This window comes from Arachis ipaensis, chromosome B03, assembly GCF_000816755.2.
Source record: "Arachis ipaensis cultivar K30076 chromosome B03, Araip1.1, whole genome shotgun sequence".
In the NCBI taxonomy this organism is placed as follows: Eukaryota; Viridiplantae; Streptophyta; class Magnoliopsida; order Fabales; family Fabaceae; genus Arachis; species Arachis ipaensis.
This window is the reverse complement of record NC_029787.2, coordinates 67106458-67128396: the sequence shown is the minus strand read 5'-3', so window position 1 is coordinate 67128396 and position 21939 is coordinate 67106458. Positions and strand designations below refer to the sequence as shown.

Here is a 21939-nt window from a genome sequence, read left to right as displayed (position 1 = left end):
TACGATTCATATTTATAAAATATAATATTTATATTTTGTTTGTAGTAATTTTTCCTTTAAATTCTCTAGAGTTATAGTGTATTTATTTCTTTACAATCATGATTATTTAAAATGATTTAGATTATTCTTTAATTAATGATATGAAACTTCAAACTTGTTCAAATCTATCCTAATTTGTTTATCTTATTTTTAAAACTTAACCAAAGATTGATAAAACAAAACTTATTTACTTAAAGATTTTTCTTTATTTCTTTTACCAAAAATAAGAATTATCTGTTTAATTAGATAATAAAAATATTTATAATATACTTAAATTAAAATCGTGTAATAGTGATATTTCAATAAAATGTGTATGTAGATTATGTGTAATATTTAATATTTTAAAGAATAATAAAATAAAATAAAATAAAATAAAATAGGGTTGATTTCACGTACCACCAAATTTCTTATTATAATGTGTGAAAATTAGAAAAGAACCTATATCTTACGCTAATTATGAGACTAAATTATTGAACTTAAGCTTCCACTGCCCCATGTCGTCTCCCAAACCCGCTCTTCAATTCGCGGGTGTGATGGACAGATAGCTTTTAAAATTTTTTAAAACTCCACTTTACCCCCAAATGGGTCCCATATGGGTCCCTTTTCTTCGGTTTTTGCTCCCTTTTCTTTACTCTCAGTCTCACACCTCTCACTGGTTCCAGCTCCTCTGTCTCTTTCTCTCTCCCCCCATCCCAACCTTTTTCTGCTTTTTCCCTGGCTATGTTACGCACTTCGCACTCTCTTCCAGTCTTCCTTTTCTTCTTCCTAATTTTTCTTTCTATGACTCAGCCTCGGTTTCAGTTCCTGCGTCTTCTTCTAATCCTAGATCTCTAATGTTCTAGTTTGGTCACAACAAAACATAAAACGGTTCACTCACCTACTACCTGTAGTTATAGTACCCTTAACAAGCATTGTTCTTCTTAGATCCTACCCAAAACGCTGCCGTTTTGTTGCGGAGCCTGCATTTCTTTATAAACGCTTCATTTTAAGTCTTACAAGCCTGCATTTCTCCATGTTTTTCTTTTCTTGATTTTATTTTTCAGTTGTGGAAAATTTCTCAGAAGCGCTGTTTATAAATGGAGGAGCCTTCAGAGCATCAAGGCGAAGTCGTAAAGCCAGAAAATCCCCAAACTGCTGAAAGAAAGGCCTCTTCGGAAGCAGGGAAACGAGCTTCTTCGAAAACTGCCGCGAACACTGGCGGTTCAGTTCCCGCAAGAAAGAGAGTAACGGAACCTCGAAATGGTTCGGGTTCTTCGGCTTTGGCGGCTAAGAGATCAAGTTCATCCACCGGTTCTGTTTCTTCGGTTTCCGTGCCAAGGCGAAACAGCATCGGTGGATTGCCGAAGAAGCCGTCTATCTCTGATGAAAAACGGAAAGCCGGTGCAGATTCTGCTGCAGGCGTCAAGGGCAGCACCGAAATGACGCGGAGGTCATTGCCGGAGCTCCGGCGAAATTCTGTTACTTCTTCACCTCGCGCTGGAGTTGCGGCGAAGCCTGCACTTGGATCACCGGTTGGACTAGGTTTGAGGACTTCCGTGAGTAAGGTGGATGTTGTCAAGAAGCCGTTGAGTAGGCCGGCATTGTCGGTTTCTTCGTCGAGGAGTGTTCGTTCTTCGGTGGATAGTACTGCCAGCAGCGGCCATGGTGGTTCTTCTAGGAGGATGGTTTTGCAGGCTTCATCACCATCAGTGGTGCGGTCGCCTTCGGTTTCCAGCGGGTCAAGAGCAGGGTCTCTATCTTCAACGGCCACCTCAATTGATAGGAGTTCTAGCCTGTCTCGGAGGAGGAAAGTAGGCACGCCTGATACCCGGGATTCACGGTTTATTGTTCTTCCACAGGTTGATAATAAGGCCAATGATGATGTGGTAAGACTCGTGTCTTTTTGAATACTTTTAGGTGATATCACAAGTATTTAGATTCTCCTCAGTGAATGAATTTCTGTTAACTCTAATGTGTAAGTGCAGCAATTGGCAACGAAAGAGAGAATTATATGTATGTGAATGAAAGTATGGTTGCTGTTGTGTTTGGAAAAATCTAATGCTTGTACAGTAATCTTTTAGACTGTCAGACTAAGAATCATTATACTTTACCTCTATGAAACTGCAAATGCTAGTTGATGTTTGCCATACTTGAGCCAATACATGTTGTGAAATGGTCTCATCAATTGCTTCCATATCTCTTGGGGGGGCCTAATTGTAGTGTGTCTTGTATATTTGATGCTGAACTATTGTTTTCAATCTCTTCCCTGCCTATAATTTTGTGATATACTGTGATGGAACTTTCTAGTCTTCGTACTGTGTTATCTAATTCAGGATCCATCTGTGATATTTTATTATCAGAGGTTGGATCTTAGGGGACACAGAGTTCGCAGTCTGAATGCCAGTGGATTAAACTTGTCCTCAAACTTAGAGGTAAATATGTCATTTGGTTGTTTCATTAAGATTATGATATATGTTCTGATTTTTTTTTGATGGTCTATGTTGAAATCTTAACTCATGCCAGATATTAGCTACGTTTGTCAGATTTTTTTTTTTGTTTATTTTTTTTTTATCACAGGTGGTGTTCTAAGGAGGGTGTGCCTGAATATGCTTGGATAAATTATATTATAAGATAATACAGAAAATTATTTACTTTTAGACATTTTTGTGAAAGATAGAATTTGTTTTACAATTTGATAGAACTATAGAAAGCACATTTTAGGTTTTATTATTGTTGATCACTCTTATATTCCATTCTTAATTGATTATTTTACAAAGAACACTTTTGTGCTTCTTAAAAGGTGCAGAAAACTGTAATTTTTATTGGTAGAGCTGCTTTTCTTTTCAAGATTTCATCTTGACAAATGTCAATATATTCCGAGAATGATTGTTTGCTTACTATTTTAACCAGAAAAAGACAATCAAATTTACAATCATATTCTAGTGTTATATGTACGAGTAAGGTGTAGCATTTTTGGTCAGTGTTGGGTATGTCTGGTAACCTGAAGTTAGATTCTTTTGACAATGTTTGAGGTTGGGGAAGAGAGGGGCAGCTGAATCCTTGTGGCAGTGCTTTATATATGCTATCATTTGGAATACTTGGTTGTTGTGCAATTCTTGCACTTTCCATGACAAATTTTCAGACGGAGATGTTTTGTGGGATAGATTAGATGCTTAGCCTCTGTATGGTGTAAAGCACATAGTCTGTGTAGAGGAGTTTCCATCTTATATGTTGTGAGATTGGAATGTTGTCCTCCATTGCTAGCCTTCTTTACTTTATTTGTTCTTGTATAGAGGATCTCTTCTCCTTCTCCTACATTGTAATTTTCAATCTTATTAGTATACTTTTTTTTTTCAAAAAGAGAAAAAGGACAAATATGCATTCTTATGGCAATGCTTTGGTTCATCAGTTGATGACATATGAATTAATTAGTGTTTTCCATTTTTCTTGATATTTAATGGACACAATTATTTGGAATGAAAGTTGTTTGTTATGATTGAGCTCACTCTAGTTTGTATTGAGAAACAGTAGTGCAAATTGTTCAGTTGCTAATTGCTAGGAAGAGAAGTTGTGAAAAAAAGCATAACTTTTCTTGGTGGTCCATTTTTGTTTTTCTCTTAATTACTGAACAACTGGAATACATGAAGCAAAGCACTTTCTAACAGGTCTTAGACACATTGAACAGTTGGCCCTAGTGAGATGATTTTGGTTAGTTGATATTGTATTTGGCAACAGGTTTAGGTTTTTGTTCTTTAAGATTGTGAAATAAAGATTGAGGTGTTAGGGAAATTGGAAGACTTTGGGTTTTTCAAAAAGTAGGTCTGTTTTCACTTTTACTGTCATGTGGTTGAACTTATACTGAATACATTGTTACATTTGGTGATTGTTCTGTGTGCCTTGTGACCTTACATCAGTTTTGTTGATTAGTTTTGTTGGTTTTCGGTTTTCTGAAAATAAAGGAGGCCAAATCTTTGTACGATTGTGCTATATTATACAACTATTCGAAGTCTCTGGTCGGGTCACAATTCCCACACCTTCAAAATAAATTTCAAAAATCAAGTTTTGTAGGTTAGTGCTAGGTCTTTGGTGTCTATTTGGTGCAAATGACATGACATTTTAGCAGACTTTACTTCTCAAACATGTATGGATTGGAGATTGGGATGCTATGTTATTGGTACATTTTCTTGTATCATTCTTATCTTCATCTCAAAAATATTTTTCTCTTATCAGAAAAGAAAATAAGTTTTCCATTTTGCCTTGCTCTCATGGACTACATAGTGTTAATTGTAGAATTTTGGTTTATTTCTTTTATGTTCTTTTATGTACCCCAATGTGTTCTATTGATTAACTTCTAATTTTTTTGGACAGTTTGTTTATCTTCGTGACAATCTCCTTTCTACATTGGACGGAGTTGAAATATTGACAAGAGTGAAGGTTTTGTATACTTTTAATTTGTAATTTATTTAGATTTTGAGGTTTTGTTTGAGAATTTTTGTTATCTTCTAAATGCTTAAAAGAATTATTTATTGCCAGGTTCTTGATTTGAGTTTTAATGACTTTAAAGGGCCTGGATTTGAGCCTCTTGAGAATTGCAAAGTACTGCAGGTGTGTTGCCTTCTTTCTTGGGTTTGTATTTTTGTATGCATGTGTAATGTGTTTGTCATATTGCTGCTTTTGGAAAAAGTTTTACAATGTTAATTGTTACTTGATAAATTTTTCTGCAGCAACTTTATCTTGCTGGAAATCAAATTACATCATTGGCAAGTCTCCCGCAACTTCCTAACTTGGAGGCAAGCTTTAATAATTCTGCAAACTTCATGATTTTAATCATGTCTTAACTCGTTTGTCAACTTAAGTGTTTTATAAACTTTCTGATTTTATTCTGTTTTTGCAGTTCCTCTCAGTAGCTCAAAATAAATTGAAATCTCTCACTATGGCAAGTCAACCTCGACTGCAGGTTGTTTTGTTTCATTCAGTTGTGACAATATATTGGCTTAGATATATACACACACATTGGATTATATATTAATCTATGTATTTGGACTTTGGTGCAGGTCTTAGCTGCCAGCAAAAACAGAATTTCCACTCTTAAGGGTTTCCCATATTTACCTGTTCTTGAGGTTAGTATAACATGGCCTAAGCATATCATGCATTGTGTGTATGAATTAGTCCTATTGTTTGACAAAGTTCTTATTTATTGTGTGAAATGTCATCCTCTCAATGTATATATGGAATGGAGTCATAGACAATAGAATATTAGAATATGGATTATACTTTTAGTTTTTGTATTGTTGTGATGAAATGAACTATTGGTTTTCTAAGAAAATCAACTAGGGAAAATGTATAGTTTGTGGTGTGATGCTTGGGTTCTTTCTATTTTACCGTTTGGTGTGATTGGTTGTCCCTCCTTCCTTTCTTCTTAAGGATAAAATTTGGAACAAAGCATGCTGATGTCTATCAATTATAATGGAACTGTTAAGTGTTGACCATTTGCAATGAACAAAGGGATGTCAAAAGAGTAATCCAATCCTTGTTGAAAACCAACAATAAACATCGATAAACTTGTTTGCAAATTTAAATCTCTCTCCAGGGTCAAATCTCTTACTTGGATTGCAGTTCTTAATTGGATCAATACTAATTGTTGACCGGATGTCAAGGACATCAAATCTAATCAGATTCCGTGATTTGTTTAATGAATTTTTTCCTAAATATGATTTGTTGTGATATTCTTTCCTTTTTAGCTTAGCTTATTTTTAGGAGGTTTTATGATTAGAATTAGAAATCTTTCTTTTTATTTTAGGCTAGTATTTTCTTGTTTTCTAGTTGTTTCTATTTCTGTAATCCCTCTCTAAAGAGGATGATTTTCTGCACATTTGACATAACACAATATTCAAACACTTCAAGGTGTTATCAGAGCAGGACTTTGCACTATGCCTTTGATTTATAGCCATGGCTAACCCTTAACCATTAATTATGGATAGGAGACTGCCACTCCCACTCTATTAGATTCAAAATATGAGCAACGGGTATTGGTTGGTGGTGACTCCCATTTAATTCAGATCACCACATTGCGATTCAATTGGTTGAACTACCATATGTGATCCCAATCAGTTTAGATGTACATTCATCAAAGAGGGAAGATTGGATACCTCATTGAGGAGTGAAGCTAGCCTGGTGTCTTTGACAGGCAATATAATGTGTATGATACCGAAAATTCCATGGTGGTGACATGACTGGTGAACTCAGTGGAGGAAGATATCAGCTGTAACTATATGTATTATATGACCTCCAAGGAATTGTGGAATATTGTAAAGGAGATTACATATGATTTTGGGAATAAATCCTAGATTTATCATCTCACTCTCCAAGTTAGAGACATTCGACAAGGGGTGATAGTGTCACCAAATATTTCCATAGAACGAAGTGGGTGTGGCAAGGACCCTTACCACTTCGATACCTACAAGTAGAATTCAACTGTTGATGCTAAACATCACTAACAAGCAGTGGAATAAGTGAGGATGTTTCAATTTCTTGCAGGACTCAATGTGGAGCTAGATGATGTTCATGGTAAAGTTATTGGACGAGCAATCCTACCCTCAATTGAGGAAGTATTTGTTGAAGTTAAAAGAGAGGAAACCTGTAGAGCTGTGATGATGGAAAGGCAAGATTGAACAGACTTCATTGGAGTCCAATGCACTCTTAGTGGAACCTACTGCACTTATGGAATTGAGTCAGCCTGAGGTGGTGTTAGGTGCTCTGGTTGGATGGCTAAAAGTCTGAAATTTAGAAGATTTTGGCCGAGATTTTGCAAATTGATATCATTCTGCCTAGCATGAGCCCTTTCTTTAGTCCTGTTATTTTGGTTAAGAAGGACGGTGGGTGGCGGTTTTGTGTGGATTATAGGGTGCTGAAAAACATTATAGTACCTAATAAATTTCCAATTCTGATTATAGATGAGTTATTGGATGAAGTTGTTGGGGCTGCGGTATTTTCGAAGCTTGATTAGAAGTCCAGTTACCACCAAATCCGCATGCAGCAGGAGTATATTCTGAAAACAGCATTTAAGACCCATGAGGGGCAATATGATTCTTAGTAATGCCTTTCGGTCTCACGAATGGTTCATCTACTTTTCAGGCATTGAAGAACAACATTTTGAAGGGAGTTTTTGGGGGAAGTGAGTTTTAGGGAGTTGTTGGAGGCGAGAGGAGTATATAAATAGAAAAGGGAGGAGAAGGGTAGGTAAAAAGTAGAGTGAGAATTGAGGGGGAAATTGGCCTCTCGAATGCCAAATATCATTGTGGTTATTTCTTATATGCTCATACACACTTACATAATAGAATTCTTCACTAATTGGGGAACTATCATACTAATACTCTCTTTTCAGTGATTCTGTTTTTTCTTCTATTTCTATTATCTTCTACTGATTCCTACTAAATTTCTATACTGATTCTACTTCAATTCTCTTTTACCTTCTGTTATATCTCAGAGCCTTATAGACCTCAATTTGGTGCAAAGTTCATTGATTTGTTAGAGGACTTTCCTTCTCAAACGTGTGCCAATTAGAAAGCTAAGCTAATTTGTTCTGTTTTGGATCTATTAGGAGGATCGCTTTTCCTTTCCTTTGCTTTTGGTATTCTTCGCTTGGTGTTAATGGTATTTCGTCTCCCCCCCCCTCTTTAACTTTCTCCTCCTCCCTCGTAATATTAAAAATACTATCTCTATGGATGTTTGACTTAATTATAAATGCAGTTGAAATATTTTCCCGTAAAGGAAAAAGTTGAGTAATATGACAGTCAGCCATTATGTGCTCCCATTAGAAACATTTGGTGCACGTGTGTGGTGTGCCTGGTTTGAAACTTTTAAATCATTGGCTGCACTTGTAAATTGTGTAATACCAGTATTTTCAACATCCAATGTTAGAGATTGCGATCAGTGAAAATTACTACATGAATGTATAGTAAAAATGTGAACTGATTGGTTACTTCCAATGATTTTGTTGTATCGTAGCATTTGCGTGTGGAGGAGAATCCTATACTTAAGATGCCTCATTTAGAAGCTGCTTCGATATTGCTAGTTGGGCCCACTTTGAAAAAATATAACGATAGAGGTATGGGTGGTAACTTTTTCATTACCCTTTATCATCTACTGTTGTTAGGACTGGAATTGATTGTTTAAAACTTCTTGATTCTTATTCCCTGAATATTACCCACTGTATGTGTTATCTACTGTTGTCTGTGAGTTATCCTACGAATTAATATAAGTTGAAGAAGTTTTGCAGATCTTTCTCGTGAGGAAATGGCATTAGCCAAACGATATCCTGCACAAACAGCATTATGTATCAGAGATGGTTGGGAGTTTGGTCGCCCTGAGCAAGCTGCAGAGTCAACTTTCCGTTTTCTAGCAGAGAAATGGAAAGATCATATCCCTCCTGGGTTCCTCCTCAAAGAAGCCTCCATTGATAAACCGTCGGAAGAAGATGTGTGTCACTGTCATTTCACGGTTATTCCTGATGGTGCAGTGAGTGTGGACTCTCCATTAGTCTTAAAATATCAATGGTTTTCTGGTGACAAAACACTTTCAAATTTTGTTTCTATTCCAGATGCTACTGGTGAGGTAATGAGTTGACTACATTTACCTTAAATTGTTTTATGTTTTATTCTCTTTTTGTTATTGTAAATATATTTGTCCGATACCCTGTTCTCAATAAAGTGTTTGATTACCAGATTTACTGGCCAAAGCATGATGACATTGGTAAAATTCTGAAAGTGGAATGCACTCCCTGTTTAGGCGAGACAGAGTATCCTTCTATATTTGCCGTCTCTCCTGCAGTTTCACGAGGTAGACCTGTCTTATATCCTTACAGATAGTTATTAACATGTCCTATATAGAATAGCCTTTGTCAGGAGAGAATTGTGGGATATCCTAGCTGTCTTTGTGAAGTTGGTTTGTGTAAGTATGAACATAAGTAACTTTGCTTTTGGGGAACGGATGAGCTCCTCCAAACCTGAATTATTGTGTTGTTGCTTGAAGGTGAGCTATTGTGAGGGGAAAACTAGAAACACCCCCTTTTGTTAGTATGGCAAACTAGAAGTGAGGACAAAGAGAATTTTGCAAGCAAAACGAAAAAAGAGAAGGGTTTAAAGTGATGGAGGGGCACCATAGATGCAATGCTGTGACATTGCCTTTATTTGTGCCAAATGACAAGAAGATAGAGTTTTGGATGTTCAACTCTAAAACACAACCTTTTGCCTCAATAGTGCTGCTATTTGGCGCTGTCGATAACTATATGTTTGCTTACCTGTTTAGATTCTTTCTGGCAAAAGAAAAAGGAGCTGTATGATTTCTTTCTATATTGATGTTCTGTACTTTAACAATTTTTTAGCATGTATATTTCTCATGCATTTCTTATTCTATGCTTTTACTTTTCACAAGGAAGTGGAATTCCAAAGGTTGTAACACTTGAAGTTCATGGAGAACTAGTAGAGGGAAGTATCATCAAGGGCTGTGCGAAGGTTGCATGGTGTGGTGGGACTCCAGGAAAAGGTGTTGCTAGGTGAGATGGCATTCTCTACATCTGTACTTGCATTTCAGGTTCCATGTGTTGGTCTGCATCTGTGTAAATGATGAAATATATGTTCTGTTGAGAAAGTTGTGTAATGCAACTCCGCCATGTCTTTTGTTACCTTTCCTTAATATAGTTGGCTGCGGAGGAAATGGAACAGCAGTCCTGTAGTCATTGCTGGGGCAGAAGATGAAGAGTATCTGCTAACCTTAGATGATGTTGATTCAAGTTTGGTTTTCATGTACACACCAGTAACAGAGGAAGGTGCTAAAGGAGAGCCTCAATATAAATATACAGATTTTATAAAAGCCGGTATGTATTAAATTTTATCATCTTTATCTTAATGTTTGAGCTTCTTTTGAATCATGCTTGGTAGCATTTGTGAGGAAACTTGTCTAGAGGAGGCTGGTGATTGTGGTTTGGAGAAGCTATGGTTGGGGTAAAGAAGATTCTAGTGCCACAAAAGGTTGTGGAGACTGTTGAGACGATGGGTTTTTTTAGTTAGGAGAGGAAGAATAGAAAGTCTTGAGTAATATGAAATATGTTGCTATTATATTATGTGGTGTTGTAGAAATACAAGGTATTTGCCATAATCCTTGTTAAAGGAGGAAATAATCATAAAATAACAATCAATCCTTAGAGATATTTGATATTTTGAGATATGATAGAGATATAATGGGATATTCTCTTTATTTGTTGCACTTGCACCTCTCTACAAGGTAAAGCTTACTAAGTTTTAAGCTTGCTACACTTAAGCTTTAAGGATATAAAATAACTTCTGTTGAATTTCATGGCACCATGAAAAAGGAAATAAATATTTGAAGGAAAATATTTAAATAAGTGGAAATAAATTTCTCAAATGAAAATGATGATTACAATTAGTGTGAAAACATAAGCATCTTAGCATGGAATGTGAGAGGGGCATCTAGTAAATTAGCCCGCGTGCACTTCAAGGAGATTGTGAAAATTCATCATCCTACCTTCTTTATTGTTATTGAGACTCATATAGTCTTTGATAAGATGAAATCTTTTTGGGAGAAGCTCGGGTATAGTAGTGTTGGCATCTCTGAGGTTAGGGGCCAGAGTGGGGGTATCTGGGTACTGGTACAGGAGTCTTGGAAGGAAAGTAGAATTCTTGATATCACTGAACATTGTGTCTCCTTCAAAGTGGTAAAAGGATCTAATGTGTGGGTGTGCAGCGCTATTTATGCCCATCCTCAGGTGCAATATAGAAGAACCCTTTGGAAATATCTTGAAAAGTTCTCTGTTTCTATTACTTGCCCTTGGATTGCTCTTGGAGACTTCAATGAAGTTCTCGTCTCAACAGATGTGAAAGGGGGTGCCTTCAACGCTAACAGATCTCTTGCTTTTGCAACTGCCATGGATAGCTGCGGACTTATGGATATGGGTACGAAGGGAAGGAAGTTTACTTGGCACAGGAGAGTTAAGGGGGGCTTAGATGTAGCAAAAAAATTGGATAGGGCCTTTCTTAATGAAGATTGGCGTCTGCTATATCCTGAGGCTTTTTGCGAAATTTTGGGAAGGTATCACTCTGATCATTCACCTATCTTGGTCATGTGTAATCCTGCTGGTATGAACAAGAGGAAGAGAAACTGTCCTTTCAGATTCCAAGCGGCGTGGACCACCCATCCCCTCTTCCGTGAAGTGGTTCACAAGGCCTGGGACTCTGGGTCTCCGAATGTATCTAAAAGCCTGACTGCTGTGAAAAGAGATGCTCAAAAATTTAATTCAGAAGTTTTTGGCAACATCTTTGTTACAAAAAGAGAGCTTGAGCAAAATATTAATAGAGTCCAGATTTCTTTGGAGTCTAGTGATGACCCTAGTTTGAGGGAAGAAGAAAAACGACTTCAACAAGAGCTAAATTCTGTCCTCTTAAGAGAGGAGATTTACTGGTATCAAAAATCTAGGGAAAAATGGGTCAAGTTCGGAGACAGAAATACCAGTTTCTTTCATCTCCAAACCATTGTTAGAAGGAAAAGAAATAAAATTCATAGCCTTATGTTAGAAGTTGGAACTTGGTCGAATGACGAGGACTCCTTGAGAAAGGAAGCTAATAATTTTTTCCAAAGACTCTTTTGTTCTAGAGAGGAAGTGGATTTTGGTGTTCTTAACGGGGTTCCCCTGCCGCAACTTAGTCAAGAGGCCTGTAAGTTTCTCTCTGAACCAGTTTCTATTGAGGAGGTGAGGAGGACTGTTATGGAGATGAACTCCTTCAAGGCACCTGGACCAGATGGCTTCCAAGCTATTTTCTTTAAGGAGTATTGGGACGTAGTGGGAAGGGATGTTTGGAAGATTGTGTGTAAAGCTTTCGCAGGTGAAGTTTTAGATGCTTCCTTTTTTGAGACTCTTATTGTTCTTATCCCGAAAGTGGACAGGCCGACGGCCATGAAAGAATTTAGGCCTATAAGCCTATGCAATGTCATATACAAAATTTTAACTAAGGTCCTTGTTAATCGCTTCCGCCCTTTCCTGACAGAGGTTATTGGTCCCCTTCAAGGTGGATTTATCCCGGGGAGAGGAACGAGCGAGAATATCTTATTGCGCAAGAGATCCTTAATTTTATGCGCAAGACCAAGTCCAAGAAAGGTACTATGGCTTTCAAAATTGATTTAGAGAAGGCATATGATAGGGTAGATTGGAGATTCCTTCAACATACTCTTACTAGTTTTGGCTTCCCTCAGAATATAACTAGCCTAATCATGAGGTGTGTTTGCTCTTCTTCTCTTTCAATCCTATGGAATGGCGAGAGATTACAGAATTTTAATTCTAAAAGAGGGCTAAGACAAGGTGACCCTCTATCTCCGTATCTCTTCGTTTTGTGTATGGAACGATTGGCGTGCCTTATCTCTCATTATGTGTCTAATGGATCTTGGGTGCCTGTTGCCATCTCCAAAGGGGGACCTAGGATTTCACACCTTATGTTTGCTGACGACCTTCTCCTTTTCTGCAAAGCAACAAGGTCGCAGGTTGAAATGGTTATGCAGGTTCTTGAACTCTTTACAAAGGCATCTGGATTGAAAGTTAATCTGGCTAAATCTAAGGCTCAATGCTCTAAGAACATCACTCATCGGAGGAAGGAGGTCTTGTCAAGGGTTTCTCAGATTCACTTAACTCAGAACATAGGCAGATATTTGGGGGTAAACATAGGCCATGATAGAGCGGCGAAAAAGATGGTGCAAGAGGTTATTGACAAGGTCCAAAGGAGGCTAGCTAGCTGGAAAGGTAGGCTTCTTAATAAGGCAGGAAGGTTATGTTTGGTTAAGTCGGTATTGACTTCCATCCCAGTGTATAATATGCAAGTAGCCTTTTTTCCCTCTTATGCTTGTGAAAAAATTGACTCGATGATGAGACAATTCCTTTGGAAGGGTCAGACTAATGGGAGGGGACTACCCCTTGTGAATTGGACTAAGGTTGTCGCACCGAGAAAACATGGAGGCCTAGGGGTGAGGGACTCTAGGTGTGCAAACATTGCCCTTCTGGGAAAGCTTGTTTGGCAACTTCTTCACTGCAAAGAGAAACTATGGGTACAACTCCTAACCAAGAAGTATCTGGCTGCTGGGAAAGGTTTTGTGGAGGTTATTGGGGCCTCTTACGTTTGGAAAAGTGTGATTAAAGCGTTCAATAGCTTGAAAGAGGGCTTTGCGTGGTGCTGTGGTACTTTGGATCAATCTTTGTGGTTTGATGAATGGTCTCCTTTGGGTAAGCTTGCAGACTTAATTCCATATGTTCATATAACTGACCTCCACCTTTCTCTAGATGACGTTATTTATAATGGTCGATGGGATCTTAGCAACCTCTATTCTCCTCTTCCTCATCATATCCGTTCGTCCCTAATTGAGTTGCCTGTTCCTGGTAACAACCACTATGGCCCAGGGTGGATTTGGGCTGCTGCCGCAACAAAAGAGTATTCTTCTAGAAGTGGATATATTTGGTTGGCGAAAAGAAAATTCCAATGGGATGAAAGCGAAGATTGGAATTGGATATGGAAGCCTTTCATCCCGGAGAAGATCAAATTCTTGCTTTGGCTTTCTCTTCACAATGCTGTCCCTACTGACGCGATCCGGTTCAAGCGCAAGTTAACACCTAGTGATATTTGTAAGAGGTATGGTGCCCATTCGGAAACAATTCTGCATTGTTTTAGAGATTGCGATAGGGCCAAAGCTGTTTGGAATATCATTGATCCTTCGTTCAGCGAGACTAGAGGATTGTCCAATTTAACTCCTTGGCTTAAACAGGGCATATCTAGTATGGGCTGCCTTTTCGCATCCGGAATTTGGTGGATATGGAGGCATCGATGTCATGAGGTTTTCAACCCAGATGAAGTTTGGTCCGATAAGAAAGTGGCGATCCTAGCTAGAAATATGAGCTTTGATCTTAGAAACCTTCATTACAACCGGATTATCTATTCAGATATTGAAAGGAAATTTAAGTGGGAGCCTCCACCCAACGGCACCTACAAGGTCAACTATGATGCGAGTGTTCTTCAGGGAGCCCAGCGAGCTGGTTTTGGTTGTGTTCTGAGGGATGATAGAGGGAGATGGGTGTTGGGCCGTTCAGGTGCTCTTCCTTTGTGGTCTGTTTATCGTTGTGAGCTGATGGCCTCTTGGCAGGGGCTGATGTTAGCCTGGGAAGCTGGTTGCCAGAGGGTTATTTGTGAAACAGACTCGCTCGATGCTTATCTTGTGTTGAGTAACATCACCAGCCACACAACACATGAGGTGAAGGATATTGTGTTAAAACTCCAAGATCTTTTGTCCAAAGATTGGGAGGTCCAGTTCCATCTGATTCGAAGGGAAGCTAATAGTGTCGCTGATTGGTTGGCTAAATCCGGAGCTAGAAGTGATTCAGCTCATGTTTCTTGGATCAAACCTGGTGCAGATTTGGAGCAATACCTAGTGCAAGAGGCAACGGGTTCTAGCTAGCTTGGCTTGGCTGTGTTTTGTTTCTTTGTTTGTTGATATTTTCAGTCACCAAAAAAAAAATTAGTCTATTACATGACTTATATTGTGTTAGACATGTAACTAACTATCATAACCTTCTTGCTAATCCTAATTACAATAATATCGTCCGACTTCTCTTCATAAGTTGGAGAATGTGTACTTTAGCATGTCCAGCATGAGATGGATGAGGGTACACCACAACGAGATGTGAAAAATACAGTGAACTAGAATCTAAAAAAGGAAGGAAAAACCGAGTCACAAAGGCCTTCATCCAACCAATGGAGAATACGAATATGAAATGAGTTAATTCACCAGCATACAAATCGGTCAAACGTTGCACTTCAATGTAGGAATGGGAATAGAGATTGGCAATGGAAGCCAAAATTAGATCCACAAAGGTGGAAGCCAAGTCATTGTGAAAGCAGAGATATATGGCAATGGAAGCCAAAATTAGATCCACAAAGGTGGAAGCCAAGTCGTTGTGAAAGCAGAGATATATCACAAACCAAATTGGAAAAGGTTAAGATGGGCACTGCCTTGAGATAAAGAAAAGACAACCGAGATGGAGATTACCAAGTGTGGGAAATCACTTACCACACCGTAGGGAATCCACTTGAAAACAGAGAATGCAGTGGCTAAATAGAGAGTGCACTTCAGGCAGTGAAGAACTACCAACTCATGGGAGAATCCTGAACTAAATATTTATGATTGAAGCAGTGAAGAAACAAGTCTGGGAACAAGATTAACAAATCGGTACAAGGCAGAAAAAATGCTGGATTTGCCAGCATGATGAATAGATTGGAAGTGAACCATAATGGAGCCATATTATGCTTTCAAAAAAGTGGTTTTGGAAGAATTATTTTAGAAAGTTTAAAACGAAATATCAAAGAAAGAAAAGAAATATGAGAAAATGTGTGATAAATGGGAAGTGTTTTTGGTAGATGGCAAAAGAAAGGATAATCCAAAAAGAAGAAACCGCAGCAAGAAAATCATTGAAGGTGATAATAATTCAATGCCATGTTGATTTACTTGGTACCAGGTAAAAGGAAATAAATAATTAAGAGAAAAGTGGAAATGAATTTAATTCAACGTTGAATACGATTGTAAAAGGATATACAATGTTTTGGAGAAATTGAAGAGGCAAAACTCATCGGTACTTCCAAATAGGAATTAAACTATTTGAATGAATTAGGATTGATGGGTTGTAAGAAACTCAATGAAGGCATCAGAAATTTTCTATACATACAATAATAAATCACACATGATTAGCCAAGTTTGACAAGATGACAACACTATGGACAAACCAAAGTGGCTACCATGGTGCAAAGATTAGTTGGCTCAATCATCAGGGAATCTTCAGCAATTGTTGGAAAAGGATCAACAAACATGGGTCATCATTGAAAGGGTAAAAAATGGAAACATGAAAACTGGTGCATTCAAGTAGTGTTTGGATGTAAGCAGCATGGGATATTTACAATGTGGAGAATAGGGTGATTTCAGCGATGCATCGCCATGTGTTGCCAAAAGGATCATGTAACTTGATGCTTGAGAAGTGAAGTGCTGCGTGTAGGTACATGGATGAGCGGATGGAGACATGCACAGTGGGGAGCCTATCGTGCAAGTGGTGCTAAGGTGAATGATGGGCTCTGTGACACACTCATAAGTTGGTAGTGGTTGGCATCAGAGAACACTTTGAAGGTGGTAAAAATGGCTATTTGAATGGATATAAAAAGGAAAAATGCATCGAAGGCTGTTAGAGTGACATGCTGAAATAAATGTTCCATGCGATGGTTAACATGAAATACTCTGCTGGATAACCATGGGGCCATTTCTTTATGACATTTCACACATTATAAGAGAAGGGTTTGATTGCCCTATGCTTCAATTTTAGTTTGCATACCGTGAAAGATCTATAATCCCCGAGATTTGCTTGCAGTTGGATAGGAGCATGTACATGTCTTTTTCCGTTAAATGGAATGGGCTACGTAGATAAAATGATAGTGTTTTAGTGCAAATCATGTTTATCGAACAGGTTATTTAACTTTGAGTCTTTAATGATTTTTGTTTACCACTATTCTTGATCATTCTTTGACTTAAATTGTTTGATGACACTGAATTTGATGAGATCTTCTTACTATTCACAAGTGTTTTTTTTGCATGTCCTTCACACAATAGTTGCTATTTTAGTTTCTTGTCTACATTCATTATTATTCCTCTCATCTAACATGTGTACTAATTAAACATAATGTTTTCATGTTTTCTGGCTTTGTTGCCAAATATTCAACCGCGTACGGTTGACACCCATAACACTGCTCTGTTTTATTAACGTAGCTTGAATCCTGTTGTTTACATTTTTTTATTGTTCCTTCATATGTCTATAAGATGCATACAGCTAGATGCTTAAACACTGTTAAAGTCCGTGATTAACCAGGAAAATAAGAGTAAATAGTAGCTTACAGAATGGGAGAAAGAATATATTATTCTTATGTGATGTGTACGTGATGTGACTTACATGAGAGGAATACTAACATCTTTTTATAATAATGGTAAAATCGTAATACTAATAAGGAAATAGTGATAAATATCAGTGCTAATCCCAAGAGATCATATTTGATAATCTTTGATATTATATGATTCTATCTTGATTTCTGAGGAACCCAATGAGTTGTGGTATGTTCTCCATTTTTGACCACCATGTTAAAGATACGCCCTATTTTGCTAACCTTTACTTTTTCTCTGTTTTTAACCTTTTCTAACATTCACCTAATTGAAAATATGGTCTCAAGATTGTTTTCTGTTCTGAAACTTTCCATTTATATATTTGCTCAACTCTTGAACTAGGACTATTCCATCAGCGAAAAGCATGCTTGGTGGCACATTTGAATAGGGAACTTTCTTTAATTGAATTTTTAATTTCCTTGTGATAATTCTTTTTTAGGTACTAATGTGTCCTCTGTTATTAGGAATATGTAGATGAACATGAAGTGAAAGTATATATTGGATATAAATGGCTTATAATTAATGAAATGATTCTATTTGGAAATTATTATTGTAAAGAAAGGGTTAATCTATTGTCATGAGATTAAAATTGGAAATATCTCTTGGTTTCGAAGCTGTCAAACTGTTATCTTGGAGGGACCAATTTTGCTGAACTACTTTCCATGGTACTATCTGAGGTTTGTTTGTCATTTTTCCGTTTCACATTGCAGCTCCTCCTTCAGTTAGTAATGTTAGAATAGTTGGAGATGTTGTTGAAGGAAATACCATTAAAGGAGTTGGTGATTATTTTGGAGGGAGGGAGGGTCCCAGCAAGTTTGAATGGTTACGGGAGAACAAGAGTGCAGGGTGAGTATTCATTTTATTATGCCTCATAGGATTCACGCTCCTTTCTCCCGTGTTTTGTTTTACTAATTTTTCTGTTATTCGTTGTGGTAAACTTGGGCAGTGACTTTTTGTTAGTCTCAGCTGGTACTTCTGAATATACCTTGGCCAAAGAGGATGTTGGTCAATGTTTGGCTTTTGTATACATACCGATTAATTTTGAAGGTTGGTTTCTAGATTTTTTGTGATTTTATTAATTATATACATATAATGTGAAGGGGAACCTTGGAACAACCTTGAGTTGTCTCCATGTGACCTCAAGGTCACGGGTTCAAGTTGTGATGTAATTATCAGGTTAGGCTGTCTATAATACACCCTTTGGGTGCGGCCCTTTCCCGGATTCTGTGCTATTGTGGGATGCCTGTGTACCAGCTGCTCTTTAAGTATATACATGTAATGTAAATATTTAACTCTTCATTGGTATATTTTCTCAGGTCAGGAAGGAAAATCTCTGTCAGCAAGGTCGCCTGTTGTCAAACAAGGTATCTCAGTAACACTCTACATTGTCCCCTCCGCCCTGTTTCTTCTGTTTTTTGCTTCACCATTATTGGATATACTCTTAACAGTAGCCAGTGCCAGTACACACACACACGCACACACACACACACACAACCATTTGTGGGCCCATCTATTTAGATTGGAGATATCAAACATTCCTCAACCCTGCCCAACCCCGCACGCATATGGTCACCCACCTGCCAATAAATTGAGCTTTTGGGTGGATTGGATTGGATTTTGACTGTTTTCTTCAAGGACAATATTATAGGATGTTATTCCGTGAGGGGATGGAGTTAGTCATCTTTTGATCTGTGAATTGCATGGTTAGGTTTCACAAAGGATTCTATAGTAACTTTTTCTGCCCCTTTTCATTCTTTTAATTGATCACCCCCAAGTGTGTAATGTTCTGGAAAATGGTTCCAACTTTCACCCTATGCGTTTTGAAAATAAAATTTGTTTTTTATTTGCCGAAGTTTGCATTTTAATATCAAAAGAAATTTATTTTGAAGAGAAAAAAAGAGTTGAGTAGAGGATTAGGCATCCTAACAGCAATGCATGTAAATATGTATAAATTTATGAATACTTACAAATTTAAAAGTAACCATTGATTAAGCATTTTTAATTCTTTTAAATGCTTTATTGTTTCATATATGTAATTCTTCTCAGTTCTTCTAGTAATATGTTGAGATATCTGAAGATGATGATGCTTTTACCAAATGCTGCTAATCACATCAACAATCAACATATTATCTTTGATTTTTCTTGTGATGCTTTTATCTGGATTTCAGCACCACCAAAAGTAACCAATGTCAAAATAATTGGTGACCTACGAGAGAATAGCAAGGTAACTGCAACTGGTATTGTTACTGGAGGAACTGAAGGATCTAGCAGAGTTCAGTGGTTTAAGACATATTCTTCAACTTTGGATGAAAACAGTCTTGAGGCCTTAAGTTCTTCCAAAATAGCAAAGGTGAGTTGTTTTGTGCTTTATATCATTACATAATGATTCGTGAAAAGCAAGGTGTGATTTTTTTACGCATAATATCATTGTAATTCCTTGTTGGATTATGACTGGTTCAGGCATTCCGCATACCACTTGGAGCTGTTGGCTGTTACATTGTTGCAAAATATACACCAATGACTCCTGATGGTGATTATGGTGAACCAGCATTTGTAATATCTGATAGAGCAGTTGAGAGTGAGTTTCCACATCCCTTATCCCTCCTTTGTTTTTGTTCTGTCATAAACTATCAAGAATATAAATACCATATGTTTCATATAATGTATTTCCTAGAATATCATCTCTACTTCTTGAAATTAAACCAGCTTATATCTTACAACTTCCTACAATTTTCACAGCTCTACCTCCAAGTTTGAATTTCTTGTCTATTATTGGAGATTATAGTGAAGGTGGAATATTGACAGCTTCATATGGATATGTTGGAGGTCACGAAGGGAAAAGTATATATAATTGGTATCTTCATGAGGTATGCAATCCTGTCATAGTTACAACATGCTGAGCTTCATTTAACAAAATAGATTGCTAACCTAAAAACTCACAGCATTCTTCATTGAATCAAGTGATAATATTAGACAACTTGTATTTTTGTTTTGATAGAAAAAAATGCTATCGTGAATAAGAAGATTATAAGTAAAATTCTATTGTTATGTTAACAACTTCCCAGGACTGTTTAGTGTATCTTGCTTTGCAAGCCCCCATTTCTATAAGGTAGTGTGATAGGAATTAGATTGGGGATTAGGGATTATATCACAATAGATAAGGATTATTCAGTAAAGGTATACCCAAGACACAGCGGGAACATAAAAGATAGATAAAGATTTTCTTACTAGACCTCTAAGAAACCTGTTCTTAGCAACCTAGGTCACTGGAAGAGGCTCCCTACTAGACCTTCAAAGAACCTATCCTTGACAACCTAGATCAGAGGGATGAAAATTGAATCACTCAATCTTTTCCATGCAAGAAGCGAAGCAAATTACTCACCTCACTTAATCACACTAAAAAAACGTGCATAAAGCACTAAGGAAATTTTATTCATCAAAGTTATGTAAATTGTCTCACCTCACCAAAAGTGTTTAAATAGACTCCTAACAAACTAGCTAAAAAGATAAGATAAGATAACTAATTTAAATCAGATTTGATCTTATTGGATTAGATCAGATTTGATTTAAAATTTAAAATCCTAAAGATATGATAACTAATTCAAATCAGATTTGATTGTCACAAAAAAAATCAGATTTGATTTAAATTAAAATCCCTAAAAATACTACTAAACAAATCAAAAGTAAATCAAATCTTCCAACAAACTCTAACAACAAAATAAACTTAAAATGAAGTCCTAAAAATTCGAAAATAAATAATAAAATATGCCTCGCATTGAATTTGAAAAGCTTTATTGGGCTTCTTGTTGTCTTGCCTTACCTCTCATAGTGTTTGTTTCCAAAGATTGGAACTGAGACTGGAGGATTGGGACTCAATATTATGTTTGATGCCCAGAGACGAACTAAAATTTCAGTCTCGGGATACAAAATTTCAGTCGTTTGATTTCTCTATAACTCACACTCAACAGAATAACAGAACACCTTTTCATCGCTCTCTCTGAGCGAGAACAGTCTATCTATATCTATACCTTTGTTCTCAATATAAAATATCTTTTGGAATGAGCAGGTTGATGGTGATGTGGGTTCGTCGATACCAGGTGTTACAGGTTTGCAGTATCGTATTACTAAAGAAGCAATTGGAAAATTCATTTCATTCCAGTGTACTCCAGTTCGTGATGATGGTGTTGTAGCTGACCTACGAATTTGCATGGGACAGGAGCGTATTCGCCCTGGTAACATGTTTATGGATCTATATGGGAGAATAAATTAAGAAGTTGGTTTATTTTTGTGAAATTTAGACATCTTTTAGTAATGACATAGAACTATTGAGTTTATTAAGCAAGCATTTGATTTCTATTTCATATAATTTTCATAAAAGCAATTATACAAAAAAGTGCTTGTAATAAAGTAAATTAATTGGTTATAGTTTAGATATCTGTATAATTGATATTTATGAAATAGATTGTTAGACGTATTTTAATTTTGATATTTTACTTGAAAATGAGGTTTTTAGATAATCTATTTTTGTTTTTATTGCATGAACTGTAGTTTTTGTATGGGGAATTTCTATAAATGGTATGGAATGATTGTTTATACTACTTAATATTTGATTCTTTCGGTCAATTTTGTAAAACAACAAATCGCTGGAAATTGCAAAACAACAAAACCACAAACTAAGTCATGAAATTTGAAACCTATGGTTAGCTTTGGTTTCTGGAAACAAGATTATTGCCAAACTGTTAACAGAGGCTTTGGAAATTACCTCAAAACCCTTAATCAAACACCAGGTTTCCAATATTATTATCATTGCTTTTAACCCAACCAAAAGATCTCTTCTACAATGTCTGTATTGTGTTTAAATTTCATTCAAAATGAGATGAAGGTTTTATTGTGGGGAAA

At 36.9% G+C, this 21939-nt stretch overlaps 1 protein-coding gene across 6 annotated transcripts in view; it reads left to right on the top strand.

Moving 5' to 3' along the window:
* Positions 636–21939, top strand: part of LOC107630545 (187-kDa microtubule-associated protein AIR9) — a 32983-nt gene continuing 11679 nt past the window's right edge. The window contains exons 1-19 of one of the 6 annotated variants that reach the window (XR_002359409.1): positions 636–1904; positions 2379–2450; positions 4387–4452; positions 4552–4623; positions 4743–4808; positions 4913–4975; positions 5073–5138; positions 8026–8125; positions 8297–8631; positions 8742–8856; positions 9451–9571; positions 9717–9892; positions 17751–17886; positions 17987–18087; positions 18357–18404; positions 19209–19390; positions 19501–19618; positions 19780–19907; positions 21107–21272. Coding sequence is in view for 4 of the 6 variants with exons in the window: in XM_021118948.1 (XP_020974607.1) it covers positions 1116–1904; positions 2379–2450; positions 4387–4452; positions 4552–4623; positions 4743–4808; positions 4913–4975; positions 5073–5138; positions 8026–8125; positions 8297–8631; positions 8742–8856; positions 9451–9571; positions 9717–9892; positions 17751–17886; positions 17987–18087; positions 18357–18404; positions 19209–19390; positions 19501–19618; positions 19780–19907; positions 21107–21272 (2920 nt within the window). In the remaining 2 variants the exon portion in view is untranslated. The remainder of the gene's footprint in view (positions 1905–2378; positions 2451–4386; positions 4453–4551; positions 4624–4742; positions 4809–4912; positions 4976–5072; positions 5139–8025; positions 8126–8296; positions 8632–8741; positions 8857–9450; positions 9572–9716; positions 9893–17750; positions 17887–17986; positions 18088–18356; positions 18405–19208; positions 19391–19500; positions 19619–19779; positions 19908–21106; positions 21273–21939) is intronic. The other 5 variants (XR_002359408.1, XM_021118948.1, XM_021118949.1 and 2 more) reach the window with 5 other exon arrangements.